The sequence below is a fragment of the Neopelma chrysocephalum genome, unplaced genomic scaffold (assembly GCF_003984885.1).
Source record: "Neopelma chrysocephalum unplaced genomic scaffold, ASM398488v2 Primary Assembly neopelma1_24, whole genome shotgun sequence".
NCBI classification, from domain to species: Eukaryota; Metazoa; Chordata; class Aves; order Passeriformes; family Pipridae; genus Neopelma; species Neopelma chrysocephalum.
This window is the reverse complement of record NW_020897693.1, coordinates 34,490,572-34,510,793: the sequence shown is the minus strand read 5'-3', so window position 1 is coordinate 34,510,793 and position 20,222 is coordinate 34,490,572. Positions and strand designations below refer to the sequence as shown.

The 20,222-nt window shown below is 44.3% G+C and overlaps 1 protein-coding gene and 1 long non-coding RNA gene across 4 annotated transcripts in view; one reads left to right on the top strand and one right to left on the bottom strand.

Annotated features, from left to right (window-relative positions):
* Positions 1-376: 376 nt before the first annotated feature.
* On the top strand, positions 377-16,698 carry LOC113961753. The gene is made up of 3 exons (XR_003532378.1): positions 377-532; positions 6,049-6,136; positions 16,660-16,698. It is a non-coding gene; the product is annotated as an uncharacterized LOC113961753 (long non-coding RNA).
* ESRRB (estrogen related receptor beta) overlaps positions 5,497-20,222 on the bottom strand; it is a 130,782-nt gene continuing 116,056 nt past the window's right edge. For all 3 annotated transcript variants that reach the window (XM_027672200.1, XM_027672210.1, XM_027672192.1), the window contains 2 exons: positions 16,033-16,302; positions 5,497-9,857 (listed from right to left, as the gene is read on the bottom strand). In XM_027672200.1, coding sequence (XP_027528001.1) covers positions 9,613-9,857; positions 16,033-16,302 — 515 coding nt within the window. In that variant the 3' untranslated portion in view covers positions 5,497-9,612. The remainder of the gene's footprint in view (positions 9,858-16,032; positions 16,303-20,222) is intronic.

Below are 20,222 nucleotides of genomic sequence, written 5' to 3'. Positions count from 1 at the left end.
TTTTTTCTCACTCTTTTCTCCTTGAAAGCTCAAAATATATCTGAGTGGGAACCTTCCTAATTACGAGAAATGATCCAGCAGTAAAAAAAAAAAGGTACCTAAGGTGTGGACTGGCAGGGAAGTAATATTGTGTCCACATCTCCCCACACCCATTAAAAAGTGGAGACTAGGGACTGTGAAAGGAGAGAAGTAACAGAAGAGAGATTATTTATTTAATCTGTTTAGCAGCAGTAACTGTGAAGCATAAAGCTAACTGCAAACGGTGTTTGATTCCTCAGCAAAGTCTAAAGCACAGAGATGTTGCAATGCTGCTCGATTTTCCCTTCGTGTTATCATTACATCATTTTTTTTTCTCTCCTGTTTGTTTTAGAGGTACTGTGTGTTCCTGATTTGCTGGGCAACTAGTTACCTGATGAGTGCACATGGAAGAAATTATTTCATTTCTCCATCATGGCTGGGAAGTCACCAGGATACTTTTGTGAAGGACATCTAGTCAGCTCTGCTCACCTTATGAAGCACTGTCCAAGTGCAGGTTAGTCCTTCTCCTTTGGCATATCACAGCTGAATTGCAGCTATTCATAGTCATAGCCCAGACAGTTTCTATTGCAGTGTCTGTTCTTTGACTCTTGATCTTTGAAAAGGGAAATGCTTATCTGAACAACTTGTGCTGTGGAGAGTGCAGAGCCAGACACAATGAAATGGGCATTTGCTGTGATGACCTGTGTGAGAATAAATATAACCAGCAGAGTATATGGAACCTGGCACAAGGAGGTGACAGCATTTGTGCTTAGCATGGTATCTCACTGACAACTTGGGGGTTATTTATTCTTTGTATTGGAATAAATAACATGCACAGCAGTCAGGCAGCTGTAGGTAGCCAATGCTATGTTTTTCTCTGAGAATGTCCAGAGAATTGACGGGAGCAACTTAGCAATATGCTCTGGGACACAGGATAACCACAAACTCTGGAACAAGTCATGGATACCCTGTTTCGTGGACATGTTCCATGTGAAAAGCAAAACCCAAGACAGTTCTCAAGTCCTAGTCCAGGCTGATTCATCCAATGCAGTTATTAAGTCTCCCACAATTTGAGAGGTCCCAGGCATCACTTATATTGGGTTTCAGCCACTTTTTAGGATATACTTAATTGCATGCTCCATGCCCCAGGGAAGAAGAGTAAGCCAGGGGCCTGTTTTGTGTGCAGTGAGCAGCCATGGAATGAAAAGGAGGCTCCTGCCCAAAAGACTTGCAATAGGCAATGGGTGGCAGAAGGAAGTGCTGAGCTATTATGGCTCAGTGTGCTGGGCAGTGGCATTATCCAGCTGCAGTCTCTTACAGAGTTCAGAAACCATTCAGGGTAGGAAGCTTCTACTCCTCTCACAGCTTTACTCTGCCTGCAGCACAGGCTGACAGGCTCAGGGAAGATCTGCAACATGCTGTCACATTTGCTTATATATCAATTAGAATTTTACATAGTATTTTTATAGTTATGATAATAACTTTATCATTTTGGTAAACTTAAAACATTTAATTTGCCTGTCCACTTGCTCATTTACAGATGACAGAGTACACAGGTCCTAAGTTAGTCCAGGCATTTTCTTTTTCTTTCGAAAAGGCAAGGTGTTCTCTTGATTCAAGCAAGTGGAGAAACAGAGCTCAATGTATGTCCAGGCAGGCTTTGTTCTTTTTTACTGATTGTTTCTCTCATGTTTACATTTCTAGGCACATTTAGAAGGTGTTTATGATTTATTTGTAAAATGTTTTTATTTTCTTTGATCATTGAGTGTGAATTTGGTGGTGTTTCTATAATTGCTGTAACTCAGTTTGGGCTAATTTGCCAGGTGAACACAGCATCATGTGAATGCAGCTTTTCTAATTAAAGCACTGGCAACACCATATCGCTGTGTGCTGCTCTGCTGCATGGCCTTGCCTGCTTATGCCGTCAGGATTTTGAGGTTCTCTCAGGTTGTGCAGTGGAGCCTGAGGTGAGTGTGGTATTTCTGTGATTTGGCATAGTTTGTCTAGTTAACTGGAGCTGTTGCAGAAGCTGCTGTGATGTAGTCTGACTATGCACTGTGCCTCAGGCCTGTACTTCGTTCCTGTCTGCAAACATAAGTAGGATAATCTGGCCCAAATGGCATCAACAGTGTCATTTTACAAGTGCGCTCCTGTAGCCCTCCCCTTGGTTTGGTGAGTGTCGTTTGGGTGGCATTTCATTCCTTGCAGGACCAGAAAGCCAGGACATCTTAGCAAAGCCTCAGCAATGGGAAACAATAAAGTGGAGTTAGCTGGAGTGACCCTCCTTCCAAGTGGAAGGCATCCAGAACAGTGAGCTGGCTGCTAGCCACAGGGGCCTTGTTTTTAAAGGAGGTGGAACAGTCTATCTTGCCAGGGGGTTGGAGAAGCTTGGTATGGTCAGCTGCCACAGGGGACTGGATATTCACTGGTGGCCTCCTCACCCACATGGTCATTGTGTCAGAAATAGGACAGGAGGAGGGAGCCAGGAGAAAGAGAGATCATCCATTAGTGAAGAAACAAAAATATATCAAAGATTATCAAGGGAAACAGGCTAGATCATAGCAGGAACCTCATAATGAGAAACAGAGCAGTGATGAAAAGAAGAAATGTGCAGAAGCAGCAGTAAGGATTTATATTTTCTGCAGCTAGAAAAAGTGAGTCTGAGCTAGAAGTGCTCAAGGCAGTGGAAGAACTGGGGATAGCACCCTGAAAAGGTGACACCTGTACTAATGCTGGGAGCATTACTCCCTTAGGACACTGATGAATTTTTATGATGCAATGACAAAACTAATGGGATTAATATGTGATTACCCTAGGCTTGGTTACAAGGGTTCATTAGATTGAAAAATATCTGATGAAACTATACTTCCTAAAACTGACCCAAAAGATCATGGATCTGTAGTAGCATTACCCATTGACAGAAAATATAAACAAGTTTGGTTAATGTGTTTGAGTTTAATAATGTAAATGGTAATAGAAAATTACTTCTAGCATTGACTGCTTTCAGTGTTGCGATGGAAAAGAATTTACAATGCTGGAAATGCAATTAATGAAGGTGGGTGAAATCAAGAGACGTAAAAGACTGTGCATGGTAAGGAAAAGTGAGCAGGGGACTGTTTGTCTTCTAATACAAGCTGTAGGAGCATGAAATAGGATGAGCTGATGGTATACTCAGAGTAGGCAAAGGAGATACTTCTTTGAGTGCTGATCCATGGAACTCACTGCTGCAGGGTTCTGTGAAGGATGAATGCTTGTGTTTGAAAAGAGAACTGGAGAAATTAATGTGAGAAAAATCATTGAGGGGTGTTAAATGCAAAGATCACATATCTAGCTCAGGTAGTCTTTGATCCTTAAATTGCTGGGAGACTTAATTATACCTCCTTGCCATGTTTTTACATTCTTCTCTGATCATCTGCTGCTGGCCATGTTAGCGGAGGGGGCACTGGTCTAAATGGGTCTGTGATCTGAAACAACACAGATGCATGTGCTGCCAAGAGATGGTTGCAGTAGGCATGTGATTCATTGCATTTATGAAGGGATCTATGAAGCACTGAAGTCTCTAGCAAATCTGTGATGAGTCAGTGGTAGCTGTTGTCTTCTCAGTTTTTCTTGCAAAAAATGCTTTGAGCCTCTGGCCAGTTCTAATCTTTCCTGTGACTTCACTCCTACTTTTATTTGGATGCTGCTACTCTCAGAGCTGACTTTTCTAGCCTCGCCCAGGACCTGTTGAAGGGCTTAAACTTGGGGGAGAAAAATGTGTTTAGAGAACTCTACATTGACTAGTAAAGAAACCTTCTTTCCTCCCCACCTGATCAGAGAAAATAGAGTATTTTCCTAGTATTTCCTGTGAAGCTCTTCTGTAAGAGGAAATATCAGGTTGGCCTCTGCTTCTCCCAATGCTCTGTGTAGTTACCATGAAGACAATTCTCTCACCCTTTTTTTTTAATTCCAGTGTGAGTGAACACTAGTAAGCAAAATAAGGAAAGCCTCAAAAGACCTAGACAAAGGAGAAGAACTCCCAGGGAGGCAGCTTCCACTTTAGAAATAAGGGACCAAGGAACTCACAATCCTTGAATGGTGTGTGAAGAGTGGGGCCGAGGCTCTCTGTAGTCCTCTGGCTACCCTTACTAATCTCTTAACACCATCAACTCCAGTGCCACATACACTTTTCAGAACCCCAAAACTACTGCTTTTGCAAAGCCACAGATCAACTATATAATATATATATATATAATATATATATATGTATATATACACATATATGTAGCATCCCTGTGGTATATTTAACCTGAAGTACAGTCCATTTTAAATTCCTACTGTGGTGGCCAAATCTAAACCTTCTGTGAGTAGATACAACATTCAGAGCACCTATGCACACAATGTAGGTGGGCTGCAAGCTGCCTATGTGAACTTGGAAGGGGATTTTATTGGTTCAAAGATTGAGCCTGTTAGAGTCAGAGTGCTGGTGACTGGGCTAGGGGTAGCTCTTGTAAGTGTAAGCTCTTACTGTGCTTCACCTCCCTCTCCAGCTTTGTGATCATCTTGGTTTTTTTTTCATTCAAGCTCATTTCTAGCCCATGGACTTTCTTACTAGCCACCAATAATTCAGCTACCCCCTTCTTCTGAGGGCAGGCCAAGAGGCCTTTTGATTGCCTGGTTTAGATGCATCATCGCAGTGAGTGCCATTGCCCAGAAGGACCTTAGCAGCGTTGGCTGAGGCATGTGGAGATGGAGGTGCTTAAACAGAGTGTGATGCTGTCTGTATTCAATAGAATCAGAGGTGAAATAAAACCCTGGGTCCTTGTTTCTCACATCTCTGCCCCAACTGCCACAGCACATTTCCTTCTGCTTTCTCAAGCAGCTATGAGCTTTCCCTCTTGCACCACTTGACCACTAGATCAATGTAAATGCCATGACTTCAGCACTGTGCAGCTGTTGTTACGCTTGCAACATTCATGATGTCACTGCTGGGTTTAAGCCAGCAGTCTATTTTATAATGAGAGGTTTTGTTTTTCACTGGAATAACTTCAAGACTTTTTCCTTGCTAGCTCCTGATTATTCCTTGTACCAGTGAAGTGTAGAATGTGGGAAGAAAACAGGTGAGTGGAAGAGACTGGTCCATGGCAGAGACTGACAGCAGTGCCTGTCTTAACAAGTCCTCAGCAAAGCTCATCTCACAAAAACTCAGAAGCTTGCTGAGAAGTGGTTTTTATATGGGAAAACACCAAATGAGCATTTCTAAGTGAGAGGACTGGTGCTCTCCTCCCCTTCTGCAGCATGCACAGATCACACCTTCCCTCACACCGGCCCCTTCTATAAGGCTATGTGCATCCCAAGGGACAGAACAGACCACCTCCTAAACACAATAAACATTACTCTGTCTGGGTTAGTTTTTACTTTTCTGTGTTTTATTTCTTGTTTTGATTGAAATGACCTGTACCACAGGAATACAATTTATTTAACAGGTTTTTCTTTTTTATTTTATTTTATTTTATTTATTTTATTTTTTTAGGAGCAGATAATAGTTAAGTAGATACTGTTTATTTCACCATCTATGACTCCCTGCATCATTCTCACAGCCTCTGTCTCTCTCTGACTTCTCCACATAACCCAGCCGCAAGAACAACAGAGTGACCTTTGGCCATATGATTGACTATAGCTTGTGGATACAAAGTGGAAGCTCTTTTTTCTTAGCTCTGATTGGTAATATAAGCTCAACAAGTTACATTCTAGGGTCTTTCTCAATGACTTTCCCCTCTAATAGCTGCTTACATGTTTCTGGTGCAGCATGTTTTATTTTATATACTTATAATAGTTTAAAAAAAAAGATGACAGAGCTTATGAAGAGAAAAACAATGCCCCCTTAGCATGAGCAATACTGCAAGGTCCTGATTGTTATGGGGGCATTTCTTGTAGCTTCACAGTTTTGCTGCGAGGTGTAATGCCCAAGTTTCCTCAGAAACCAAAATTCCGTGTGGTAATTTACCTTTTATTTTAATTGATCCCCATGAAATTTGTTTTGCATTACAGGCCAGACACTGGTGTTCCCAGAGAAGAATGTGCCTGAAACAGAAGAGCTGGTCACTTGGGAAGAACTGCCTTTTGTAGTAGCTGACAGGTACGTGGTTTCTGTTATCCACATATGCAAATCAGGGGCTGGAGCTGCTTTTACTGTAGTTGCTGGTGTGCGCTTCATATTATTAACTGTCACTGATATACTTACCTCTACTGCTTTGCTTTTCTTTAAGTCATAGAGCCCGTTTGTGTCCCAACGGCTCAAGCTCTATCATTTTTTGATCCGTGAAGAAGGACAGGTGTATGGATCTGACTCTGTGACTCCTATATTACAAGTGAGCAGCATAAGAGCATTGACCCAAACCCCATTTCCTAGTTCATGTCTCACCTTCCACATCTCCAGACCTTTTCATAAGAGACTGTGAGCATTCAAAGACCTAAACAGTTGCTGAAGATTCATTTCCTCCTTCAAAGTGCACTGAGAGGACTACACTAAGATGTTACCATTCTGGAAATGCTCCTCAGCGGCCGTGTGATAATACCAGTGATGCACAGCAGATCAGAGTAACTGGGAACAGGTGTATGTGATTCCTGCACTTGCCTGAAGGGCCCAAGAGACCTGACCTGGTTCCCAATTTAGGATGGTACAAGCCTTTTAAGGGTTAAATCTAGACAGGTGTTTCTGTCCCAGTTCCTGGGGAGAGTCTGCATTCCTTGTTTAAAGAGATTAATATACGCTAAGTACTGTCTGGTTCAGTTCCCATCCTATTTCACAAGCAATTGAAACATTTCCCTGCATATTATCTTCAAGCAATGGAGGATATTCAGATGGGCTCCAAGGTTATGCAGCTTTAATGGAGAAAGAAGTTCCTGGGAAAAAATGCATTTGGTATCTTTATATTGCTCTGTCAAGGCAGGAGTTTCCTCCATACCATAGCCCTACTCTAAATAGCCAGCAGTTTCTGTGAGCTAGAAGTTAATTCGGCAGCTTTCCATAATTGTGTTTCGTAAATAGTTCTGGCTCTCTGTTCTGGAAAGCAGCCTTAGTCCAAATACAACAAAGATAGAAGAGCTTTTTGGTTTTTTTTGGGGTGGGTGTTTTTGGTGGGGTCTTTTTGGTTGGTGTGTTGTTTTGTTTTTTTTTACGTAAGTGACCTTTCCAGCAGGGCCTGACAGAGTAAGAATTGCTTCTTAGGATCTTTTCAGCCCATTTGGGGACAGCTACCTTTGTGCAGCAAGTTGGGACAGAATGTGCTGTGGCTGAGCTGGGTCATACTTGGCAAGATTGCAACAGTGGTCTAGTGAGTCAAACTTACAGGCAATAAAGCAACATAAAACACCTGCAAAAGCACTCCAGGAGTGGCCACAGCCAGGAAGAGTTACCAGAGTGCAGTACATGGCGAGCTGGCTCTATAGTAGTGGCATGCATTTCACTTTGGTCCCTCGGTCACAGATGGGTACAGGGACCATGAGTGCAACCAAAAGCCTCTCATTTTCTCCCCCAGCTGCCTCTGGGAGGGAGCTGGGGAGAGAAGCACGACTATCTGCTCAAAGCACAAGACCACTGTGTAATTGCTACTGCTGTTGGAGTTCCAGTTCCCACGTGCCTTCTGCCCTTTAGGTCTCTGTTGGTTTACTAATATGCATGAAGTAAGACTGAATTCCTTTATCAAGCAAGTACAAAATCAGTGAGAGTAGCTACGACTGTGTAGCGTAGGAAGAACTCAAAGGAGATGAACTGAACTAACTCAAGTACAAGGCGAGGGCTGGCTACAAGAGCTGAGAGGTCACCATCAGTCAGCACCCATAGCTCAGTCTGCCAGGCAGGGTTCTGCAGCACTGACAGCCCTGCTGTGACACATTCTGCTCCAGTAGAAAACAAGCACCAGTGTCTCTCTGATCACACACTGCAACCCTGGTTTGGAAGACTTCCTGCTGAGGCCAAGTTCCTTCCTAGGGAAGCCAGGAAGGGATGGAAGCTTGAGGAGAACAGAGGTAATAGAGTCAGTGGTGTCTCAAATGTAGATCAGAGGCTTTTCCTCACCTCTACTGCCTTGCTGCTGACCACAAAAGAGACAGGACACTCAGGTTGTGTCAGCTCAGGCTGGCTTAAAACTAAGTGACCTAGAAAATAAAGTCTCAAAGAATGCCAGCAGTCAGTTTTGTCAGTCACCTACATTTCTCTCTGGCTACTGAGAATGCAGCAGGTATGGCTTAGGCAGCAAAGCTGATAAACCAGGCCTTGGAGACAGCAGAAACCTGGGTATGTAAGAGGAGTAAATAAACATTCCTCCAGTTCTTCTTCTACCAACCCAAGGTCAGGTATTTGCTTTCTGATCAGGAAGAGAACGTCTTACAGCCCCAGGTATAATATATGTTTGCTCTTTTCCTGCTGTTGAGGATAATGGGATGAGGCAGGGGAAGACAGTAGTTGGAGTATCGGGAGTCTTATGCCACCGTCTAATTTATTTCCCTAGGCTGCCACAAAAAAGTAATCTCTCAGGCTCTGGAGCTGCCTCCTCTGAAAAGCAGTGCCCTTGATTCCTAACTAGAATTTGGCGTTAAGCCTAAGTCTCTGTGGAGGCAAAGAACTATCATTTAGTGAAGTCTAGGAAAGATCTGGTTTGGGGTGTATTGATACTTGGGCAGTAACCATGCAGACAAACCTTGTGTTCTCTGCCACAAGGAACAAGAGGGGAATGGTACTCAGCTGAGCTGAAGAGGCAGGTTTGATACACTACAGGGTGAAAAGTGTGGAAGAATTGTAGTTAGCACCACATAGGAGAGGATGCAGAGATTATCAAGTCAACCCAGCACATCAGGCTCTTTTCTCTCACCATTTGGGAAAGACTTGCATTTTCTCAGGGACATACATCCTACCTCTTCAGGGGCCTGCAGGGATTGTACATGGGATGGACTAGCCAGGCGTAATGACACACTGTACAAGGTCGCAGAATATCTTACACAGTTAGGAGCATCTTTCCCGGTAAGAAGTGGGGCCTGTATGTACAAGTGTTAGAGGAGCCTGGGAGGCAGCCTTTTTTTTCAGGAGAGGTCCAGCAGTGCTCTTCTCCAAAGGAGCATCTGCTCTATGGTTAGAGGCAGAAAGGTGATAAAAAGAAGGACCACGGCTGCTTCCCTTTCTAACTGACCCCTCATAACACCAGCAGATAAAGTTTATATTGACTGTTCTTCCTCTCTTCCTGCTTTTGTCCCCACTCCCCCTCCAGCACTGGCGGAGGGAGCTGGGGAGCAGGCAGCCTGGACAGCGCTGAGAGCATCGCTGATCAGAGGGGCTGAGCCCCGATGACTGCCTCAACAAGTGCAAGAGCATATTCTGGTATTTCCCACAGAGAAAACAACGAAAAAAAGAGAAACAGGTGACTGATTAAAAGTTTCCCCCCTTCTGTACACAAGATTCTGCAGTCACGCCGACAGATAGACATTAAATAATTCTTCCATAATAAATGATTGGAGATAAAAGCCGGCGATGGCTGCTGCTGCTGTTTGGATTACTCCATTGTCTGCATCTTTGTTTCTAGTTTGTTCCCCGGCCACTGTCGGCTGGCGCTGGGGCTGTCAGACCTTTGCCTCTAGCATTTCTAGGAAGAGTTTATGCATGGGAACCTTGCCCTGCAGTTTAATGCTGTAGAAGTGCTGCACAGCTTTGGCAGCCGTCTGCCGCAGAAGGGGCAAGGTCAGGAGCAGCTTGCCTGCTCGCCGGGGCTCCTCATTGCGCTGACTCAGCTCGTAGTCCTGCAGGGCTTCGTGGAGAAGGTCCTGGAGTTTCTGCACTGCATCCATGTCCTCTATGTGCATGGAGTCTGGGGGAAGGGAGAAAAGACAGCAAACAGACAAGTCAGACATGAGGAAGGAAATCCTTTATGGTTCTGAAGTTAAGGGTATTTTCTTTCCTTCTTTTCTGTAGTTGTTGGTTTTTTTGGTTTTGTCATTCCCCCATGCCACCACCACCCCCCCCCCGGGAGTGGGGGTGGGAGTGTTGTTGCTGGTTTGGTTTGTTTCTTAAGGGGAACAAAACACCTTTCTGGCAGGTGTTGGTGCTGCTATGAGGTTTGGCAGCAGCCCAGTGTGTTGGCCCTAGCAGTGCGGAGACAGTAAGGTTGCCAGGGGCAGGTGACACATGTGCCCTGTGTGCTGCCCATTTTGCCAGCCACCAAAGGCTGTGCAGGGGCCGGCCAGGAGCCTTTGTGATTTGCACATTTACTTGCCCTCCATGCTCCTTATGGTGAGAGTCACCCTGCAAGGGGCAGCAGCTGCTGTGCTGCCGCTTGGGAGCAATCTCATTAAGAATAATTAACACTGCTATAGCGCTTCATCTGTCTAAACTGCCTAATTGCCTTGCAGCTGCTCAGGGTGTCAGCAAGACAGAAAAGCCCCAGTAGGTCACAACCAGCGTGCCCAGGGGTGTTGCCAGACCCACCTTTGTACATATGCCCCTGTTTTCAGACTGCCAGCAGCTGCTCAGGGAGCTTCCTGCTTAAATAAAGGAAACCCACACCTCCTCTTCCCTTAGGCTGCCAGTTAGATTCCTAAAAGCTGTCAGAGGGGCTAGCAGGGTTTGCAAGGCTAGACAGTTCCTTGGTGTGTCTATGAAGCTAGTAATGACTGAGTCCAGGGTCGAGCTAGGAAATCGTGTGGAACAGGCTGCTAAACTTGTGGGTAAGTCATAATGCCAGAGGGCAGCACCAAAGAGCAGAGAGGTTTGATTAGAAAATCTAACCAGGCACAGCATCACTGAAGGTTTGCTCTTTTTTCCTCTTGCTTCTTTCTTAAAACCCTGATAGAGCTGGAGACACTGTTGCCATGTCTTCATTATTCAGAGACTTTTAATCGATAATGAACCCATTGATAAAGATTCTTGCCACAGGGCAATGAATCCAGAAGCAACAGCAAAGGGACACTTTGGCAAGCACACATGCACACCTGTAGTTGCACTGCCTGCCACCACAGCCTGGGCTTTGCAGTGTGGCAGTGCTCTGGCTCAGCCCACTCACAAACACAAATGTGAGGACATGGGTTCCCCAGTGTGACAGCAGTGAAGGGGAGGAAAGCCATCTGAACTGCCAAAATCTCTCTAGAAACGTGTCATCTCTATGGAGAACACAGTCACAAATCAGAGACTGTGAATTTCATAAGATACATTTAATTTAAAAATATTTATGATGCATGATTTATAAAGTATTACAACAGTTGGGAAAATATTATGTCTAGCAAGAAAGCTGTTTAAGAAGCTGTTTAGAAAGAATTCACTAATTAGAGGATATTAAAGGCTTGTATTCCCAGGAAGCCTACTGAGGAAGAATTGTTCTTGCTACATTTACACTTTGCACCCAAAAGACCAGGCAAAGGAGCTCAGAGAAGGGCTGGTAGGTCACCACAGTGACCTGAGCTAGACACAGAGGTCAATTCTGAAAAGTAGGGAGGGAGAAGCACGTTGCCAAGTCAGTCTGGCAACTTCTCCCAGCCAGGCAGGACGTTTGAAAAATTTCCATGCACAATTCAGGAGAAGTGAGTAGGATCTGTTTCTCACTCATTCGCAGAGGTCATTTTGGAGACTGGAAGTATCCAAAGTTGAAACTTGGAGGGAAATGTCCTTTCTCTTTAATGTCCTTCTGGCTAGAGGCACAAGGAGGAGAAGTAAACACAGCCTGTCAGAGTTTGCAGATCCCAGCGGGTGCTAGAAGTACCAGGCAATGAGCCATGCTGCAGGTCAAAGTGGGTGCTCTGGTTTTGGGTACTGATATTGACAAGACTTAACAGCACTAAATAACCACGTGTATACAGTGAGAGGGACTTGGGAAATAAAGATCAAAGCCTGCCCCACCACCACCTTTCTCTGCTGAAAGCTCAAAATTGGTAGCTGATGCAAAAAATAAAACAACATTGCAGGATTAATTTCCTTGCAATCCATCAGTGAACTGGTATCGATGGCATTGATAAACTGTTAATTACGAAATCAATAGCTATGAATTTTTACAGCTGTCAGAGCACTGAGATGGGGGTAGGCTGCCTGACCGTGTCCCTGAGGGTCAGCTGCCCTAGAAGCCAGGCTTCATGCCGGGAACCCTTCTCCAGCACTGCAGGCATGGGGTACAGGGCAGGTATGAGAATGGACAAAGCCCACTGCCTCTTCAACTAACTCATGCATTTTCTGGCAGGAGCAGAAACCTCACAGGACCCATTGGTACAGAATTTGCTACACATCCCCTTGCCAGATCCAGATCTTATTCACTCCATCTCAGCATTAAAATGCATTGGGGAAAAAAAAAAGAGGAAATAAAGTTTGGACCATCTGGTATGTCCTAAAATGAGCGTATGCTGTATGTTAAGCTGGAGAGCTCTTCAATACATAGGTTGATCAATTTTTATCCTAAAGAAAGAGGACCTAGGAATGCTTAAAAAAAGACTGCTGGCTCTGAAGGGTAATGACTTAAGTCTTAGCACCTCTACTCTGTCAAAAAATGGGTGATCATATTGTTGGGACTTGCCTGCTGCTCTGGGCATTAAGAATTCATTGCTCAGCTCTCTAAAATGCACTTACTAAAGACAAAGTTCCCTTGAATTATCTTTGCCAGTCCCAGCAGGTGTGTCCTTGGTGTGTCACACTGCATACTCAGATCAGCCCATTGTCAGCTTCTTCTCTGGTGAAGAGCAATTGAGCTCCCACTTCTGTTTTCATTTGTTTGAATTCCTAGAAACAAAGGGTCAATATACACAGGGCCGCATGGAAGAGAGGAAAGTCCCTTGAACCTGGGTTGCATGAGCAATTATACCCAGCAGGGATAAGGAAAATTCAAGAATTTTTCTATATGGGAGGGAAGGCAGAAAGCAGGTTTAGACAGCACAGGTGCTAATCTAAGTGCTCATCTTTAAACCCTATTTCTGACTCAAGGGAGCTGAAGCCTGGTCCAGACTGCTTTCCCACCGTTTTAGCAATCAGCTGTTTGCATGCAGGCACATACTTGCAGACGTTTATCCATGTCAAAAATACATGACAAAAAAGAACTGGTATTAAAAGAATGTGAAGGTTGAATGTTAAGTTACATTAGAAAAATACACTTGCCCTATTCTAGCTTCCTTATGCATGTGTTGGGAGAAGTTTTAATTACATGAAAAACAAAATCTTGTGCTTTACTTTCATATCTTTCAATACAAATAACAAAGCAATATTTTTGTGGATTATGCTCCTACATAGCTGCACTTCTAGCTGCAGTAGGAGAAACCAGTGAAGTCAGAGGGGATTTTTCCATCCAGCTGAGAACATGCTTTGGCCTGTACTTCCTAACCTTTACCTTGGTTTCTTTACTCCACACCACTGGAATCAGAACCCCAAAACATCTGATGAGTGCTGGTTGTTCTGCTCTGTCTTTGTTCAGTGTTTCTCCATTCCTGATAGATGCTGTCTCATAAGGCTTACTCTGGGCTTAGTCCTCAAAGCACAGTGAGCAACAACAGCAGAGAGTGCTTCCGTTGCACTGTGAAGAACTTGACAGCACTGAGGCTCAGGTCCTGCAGTGTCTCTGCTCATAGCATGGGCCAGATAAATGTGGGACACTTATTCTGTCACAACCACTACCTTAGCAATTCAGCCTTTCTGAGGAGCCCTTCTTCCTGTTTAATCCCATGACCTTCCTGGTAGACAGGTTCTTTAACAAGTTGATTACATCACCAAAAGCCACCGTTCCACAGTCGAGAGACGCCAGCCTTGGCCATCTGCCCATCCTGGTTCAGTGGCAAAGTGAAGGCAGCAATTAGAGCTAAAAAAGCAATATATGAGAAATTGAAAAAGGGAGCTAGATAGCAATTTATATGAATCAGAAGTTATGAAGTGTAGAAAATCGATAAGGGAAGTGAAGGACATAGGAGGAAAAGCCATGGCTGGAAGGGCTAAGGACAATAAAGAAGTTTTATAAATATTTAAGAAATAGAAGAAAAATGATCATTTGTAAGGCGTATCTTTTCACCTGGAGATGATTAAACTATTAACAGCAGTGCAGCGAAGGCAGAAGTCCTCAATGAGTATTTCTGTCTTGTTTAGAAAAGAGAAGCATTACGTACTTGTGTTATATGATGATGATTTCTTAGTCTCTTGTTTATGCAACAACATATTAGAACTATTAGGGCAAACTTCACAGAAATAGGAGAGCTGGATATCTTGGCTTTAACAGTTCTAAAATTGCTGGCTGAGGGCCATCTAGGGCAGATGAATGATTAAAAGTCCTGGTATTTTTAAGAAATTCAAGATGACTGAAAAATTTCTAATAACGCACATATTTTCCTGGGTCTTATCTGACAATTTCTGTGCTAGCCTGATGTGAACCAAGGCAAAAATAAAGGAAAAAATAAAGGTGACATTCAATTAAGACTGATGACATTTATGAAAGGTATGCAGATGTGGCACTTAGGGACATGGTTTTGTGGTGGGTTAACAGTTGAACTTGGTGATCTTAAAGGTCTTTTCCAACCTAAATGATTCGGTGATTCTACTGCCAGTCAACATGATACTTTGAAAGAGAGGTCTTGTCAAATAAACTTGATTTCATTCTCTGATGAGATTACAAGTTTGGTTGATAAAGTTAACTGCACAGATATAATAGACTTGGGGTTTTATAAGGCCCTTGTCTTAGGACCACAGGACATTCTCATTAAAAAATTAGCACTATACAATATCAATAAAAAATACTTTCAATTGATTAGTAACTGGCTAGATGACAGATCTCAAAGTAGCTGTCAGTGGTGAATCAACCCTGCAGGAGGAGTTTTCTAGTGAAAATCCAGGGGATCAGTAAAAAAAACAGATGCTGCTCAACATTTTTATCAATGGGCTGTAAGAAATTTATTTCTTTTATTTTTTTCTTTTACCTTGCTACTGCTATGAATTGTATGGATGGCAAAGATGAACAGAATGGTGTAAAATGGTGGGATACGGCAGCCTCACAGCATCCTGGACCTTACACTTGAAGTAATATATCCATAGCCAAGGAATACAACTAAGGAACAGAACTTTATCGTGGCAAGCTGTTAGGTATAAAAAGACCTGGAGTCATAGGACACAGCTCAACAAAGACTCATCTCTGGAGGCTGAACTCAGGCAAACAGACATTAAAGATATGATGCCTTTTTTAAAAAAAAAACCACCTGAGAGAACAATTAATTATTAGAGTCAGCTACCGTGGAAGATGTAGATTCACCCTCTTTTAATCTCTCCAGCTTCACACAGGGTGTCTTTCTGTAAAACAGCTTTAGCCAAACACAGATACTGGTTTCAAGGCTGGGCTGCAAGGGTGAATTTTTTGACCTGCATGATGCGGTTCGGCAAGGAGCTACGGTGCGAGACAATGAGACTCGGGATGTAGAGGGAGCCCTCGTCACACAGTAGCTTTAGCAGTTTCCCTTTGAGATGGGACTTCAGAGCAAATATGTGCCTGTCCAGCTTTTGTACACTGCAGCCTGATCAATTGAGGGCTGTAATCCAGACCCACACTGTCTCCCAGTTAAAGGGGAATTCAGTATCTGTGGTCACTGAACATCTCCAGGACAGGACCAGGCAGCTTCAACCCCACAGTTTTTGGTGGCATTTGAAATTGGGACCAGGGGTTTCCCTGTTTGCTTGTACCTGACCAACACTACCGAGGTGGATGCAGGTGTGGTCCACATTCCCTTTTCCGAACTTATGGCACTGGAGTTGGTTTGCTAATGAAGAAGGGCTTTTTTTACTTCTAGAAACCAGCAGCTAGCCCATCCCTGTCTGGTTCCACTCTCTACTACAGGGCCAGAGCACAGCTGGGGCTGCAGCAGCAGTAAGCCTCATTTCTCCCTGCTTTCCAGCTTAAGTCCTGCTCTGTGGACAGAGAGGAGCTTTGAGAATGTTGCGCGACACAAGCAGAGCAGTCTCAGGCGGTAGGCTCTAGTTTCTTCCCAAATAACAGCTTGAGCCTTGACTCCCTGATTGCAAGGCTGGCTGGGCCAGGGCTGTACCTGAGTTGGCAAGGGCCAGAGCTTTGAGTGTGACAAACTCCTCCTTTTCCACCTTGAGCTTCTTATAGCGGCGCACCAGTTGAAGAATGGCCAGGTAGAGCTCCAGCAGCCCTGTCAGACGAGAGTGCTCTTCATCCATTACGTAGTCCTCAGCATAGACCAGCTTGTCCTCATATGGCAGGGAGCGGTACACAATGCCCAGGATGAGAATTTCCATCCAAGCACTCTGAAGAAGGCTCATCTGGTCCCCGAGGGAGAGGTTGGAGAACCCTGACAGGGCAAAAGACAAGCAGGGTCAAATGGGTGAGCAGCAAAGCCTCTAGGAGCCTAAGGTCCTTAGTGTCCCGAGATTCAAACCAAGCACTCTTCCCTACTGGCCTGCTGCTGTCAAGAAAAACAAAAAAAGCTCACTAAAGTGAACCTATCTCTGTAGCAATCAGCACATATGGACCTTATCCTTCTCTTTGCTCCCATGCCCACCCACAGTCTCAAACAGGAGTTCTGATGCTCTGATTGCATTTATGGCAGCCCAAAGTTAATGATAACCTTGTTTCAATGATCACTGGGTTTTTTTTATAGCAGCAACTGTTCTGTACCATATTGCCCTGCTCACTGTTCCTCTTGTAGGTTTGTACTGCAGCTGGGACCAAAGAGTAGAGAAGATCTCCAGATGGCAGAAAAGAGGGCTTCTGATGTGATAGACTGGAATGACATAGGCCTGAATTGCAAGTAAACTACAATCTCAGACTTTGGCCAACATGAGAAAAGGTCCAGTCACAACATAGCACCAAAATGTGTTCAAAAGCTGAATATATTTGTAAACAGAATCCTTGTCTATTCCTCATCACATCCTGATCTCCACACTATCAGCTCTGCCAACAACCCTACCCAGTGACAAAAATACCTTTATGGTGCCTTACAAGTACCTAAATCACAGCCAAACCTGGTAGCAGTAGAACCAGCACCCAGCAATGAACCAAATATTCTCATCAAATACGGAAAGAGCAATCACCATCTGGAGATAGACCCTGACATCCCCAGAGTCTACTTGAGAAAGCAGAGAGGACAAAACATAGAGGCACTCTCCACCTCAAGGGGGGGGGGAAAGTTAATGAGAAGGAAAACTGTGTCTGTTATGCCCTCCATACCAGCTACCCTTGAAGACCAAATGATGAAAGATCCTGGGAGATGGGCACCATAACAGCCATTACAAACAAAAATGTCATGTACCATGTGTTGGTCCCCTCTAGGCAGATTTGCCCATCACAGACAGGCAGAAACTGACTTTTTTGACAGTTCCTTCCTTCTAAAGGTTCCTAGAGCTGTGAGAGAACAGGACACCTAGGCACCTCTCAGCTAGGAGAGCGATGCTCCACCAATCTCCCCTGCTAGTTTTCTCCCCAGATGCATATTAAGCCTCGGATCACCAAGAGACCTGTGAGCTCATGAGCCTCTGTGCAGAAGCCTCCCAGCCCACTGGCTGCATTCAAGGGTCAGCTGGACACCTTTATCCCACAGCCCTCTCTGCTCACAGTTCTTGGCCCCACGTCAGGGCCTACGTAGCCAGCCACCATGATAATAATTTGATTTCTCTTGTTATCAAGTTGGCAATTAACAAAAGAGCTGATGATTGCTATATTGACTGACTGTGGGATCTCTTTTTCTATCTGCACTATCTCAGCTGGGGATGGGAAGGCAGAAGGGTGGGTTAGTGGTATTTATTTATCTCTACGCCATGTTTTGTGTTTGTGTTGCCAGGGGAAGCACAGGGTGATAATGGCCTGGCAGCCCTTGGACATCCAATTTCCCTTATCAGGCCACTGAATAGAAAAGAGGCCCCAGGCCACATTAATTAACAGATACCAATCAGCTGTCACGTGCTGTGAGTGCAAGGTCTGAGGGGAGCAGTGGGTGGGAGGGAAGAATCAATAAACCATTGGGGAGGAGTGTCAGAGGGAACAGCTAAAGAGGAGTCCAGGCTACTAGAGAGAAGAGCTGCAAATCCAGCTCCATGACTGTGAGACTGATTCCTGTACAGCACGGCCTGTGTTCCATGTAGCTCTAAATCCTGGTTAATCCTACCTCTTGCTCAGGCTGGGAGGTGGGTGCCTCGTCCTTTGCCTCACCCTTCTGCCCCTTATGCCCTCCACTCAGAATTGTGCTGCTCTGGAATGCAGCCCTCCTGACTCAGTCCAAGTGTAGGGTGATGCAGCTCAAAAGCTTGGGATCATGTCTCCCCAGTTCTGCCTGCTAGACAGGTAACTGATGAGATTAGCCCTGAGACAGAGGTAATGATGCTGTCTGTGCACAGCCACTGCTGCAGTCTTTAGAACCTGAATTCCCTCCTTTGGTCACCCCTCTCCTAGCTCTGACCACGGAGATCAGTCCAGCATTTAGGCTGCTGCCTTAAGTCCATTTTCTGGGTCAGTCATATGGCCTTTCTGCATCTTCATTCCCTGTTTGGATTATAAAAGGGGTTACACCATTGCCTCACTGCAGCCTGCCAACAAAATTTGTTAAAGATTGAGAAACTGCCATGTAATAGAGCAAGAGGATCCAGGACAGGCATGGCTCATACTTTTCTGGTACAGAATAAAGTAGAAAAAATTACTTAACCCTAGCAGTAACCTGTACATTCAGCATCTTGGTTAATCACCCTTTTCCAGAGGCTGTTAAGATAGGTGAGAACAGGAGGGAACATGACCTGTGCCAAGAAGAATAGGAGAGCCAGCTGCAATTGCCCCACCCATCTGGGAAAGCCCCTGGCCAGAAGCATTCCCAGGTAGCCAAGGACTTCAGCTCCAGCAGAGCGTGTGAAGAGGGAATGCTGTGGTGTCAAGCCTGGACTTGAGATGTTTGACAGAATTGGGACCCTTTGCCTCCAGTATTTACACATGTGGAATGCAAGGGCTAAAGGACTATGCCTGAATCACTGCAAGATGAGAAAAGAAGAAGATCATATAACTCTCACATGTTATCAAAGTTGAGATCAGAAAAAGTAAATGCTAATTTTACTTGGCCAAAATCATAGGCTTGCTATTATAGGATTATAACACCAGGGAATCTCTAGTTGTGAAATTTAACTGCCTGGTTGTCTTAAGCCCCCATGAATTGTGAGAATCCAACCCTTTTGCATTCCTGAGCATCCAGCAAATACCCTTGGTGATCTGTTTTTTGCTGCTTTTCTCAAGTCTGATCCTGAAGGGTGCTGCTTAATGCACCACTGCCATCCCTAGGCTCCCAAAAGAGAAGCCCCTGGCTCTAGCACAGAGCTGCATGTATGTTTCCCTCCTTTCCAGGTGCAGCTTGAGAAAAGCTGCTTTATTTGCAGTAGCTGATGTGACATTCAGGTTTTTTATTTTTTTTCTACAATCTTCTTTTTTATTTCAGTGGTTTGGCAGTGGGAGCTCCCAAATTAAAAAAAAAAAGTCACATAATTTGTGGCAAGTGGAGTTCATAATCTGTTAATTTATTATCATTTCTGTCATCCTGGAGGGCCATTAGCAGAGGTAATAAAAGGAGATGTAATTATAGGATCTGAGGCCACTCCAGACACAGCTGCTGTCACTCCACTTGCCATATTTCATTCTGTGCTAGTACTATCGTCTTCCTGGTGAGAATAGTACAACAGCTACCCTGGGAGAGCCTTCATTGTCACCCCTCAAGAGAAGTCTTGTCACCCTGCATCAAAGCAAGAGAAAAGGTGGATATTGTTCAAAGACAATTAGCATGGGGGGAGAGTGACTAGTGGGGAAGGGCACAACTCCACATTGGCTAAGTGTGGCTTTTGAGCTAATAGCTAATAAGGCTATTGAGCTAATAACATTTTCTAAATACTATTAAATCATGCTTTATTATTATTATTATCATAGGAGAGTGTGTTTAAGCTTTACTGATTTTATTTGCTAAGACTGTAGGGCAGAGGTTTGTGTTGATACTTGGGATCCTAAAGGGTTGGTGTGACTTTAATGTCACACCATTCTTTACTAATTCCAGTGTGAATACAAGGCAGGAATATGTAACTTTTTCTCCTTTTTCCATCCTTCTCTGACCAAGGTTTCATGCACACAGGAAGCAATGTCACTTTTTGTTCAAAATCCTTGGAAGGCAGAACTACAGGGCATGGTTAATTTAGACATGTGGCAGTCTCCTGGCCCTACCCTGCTCTGCCCCCTTGCTGCCTAACTCAG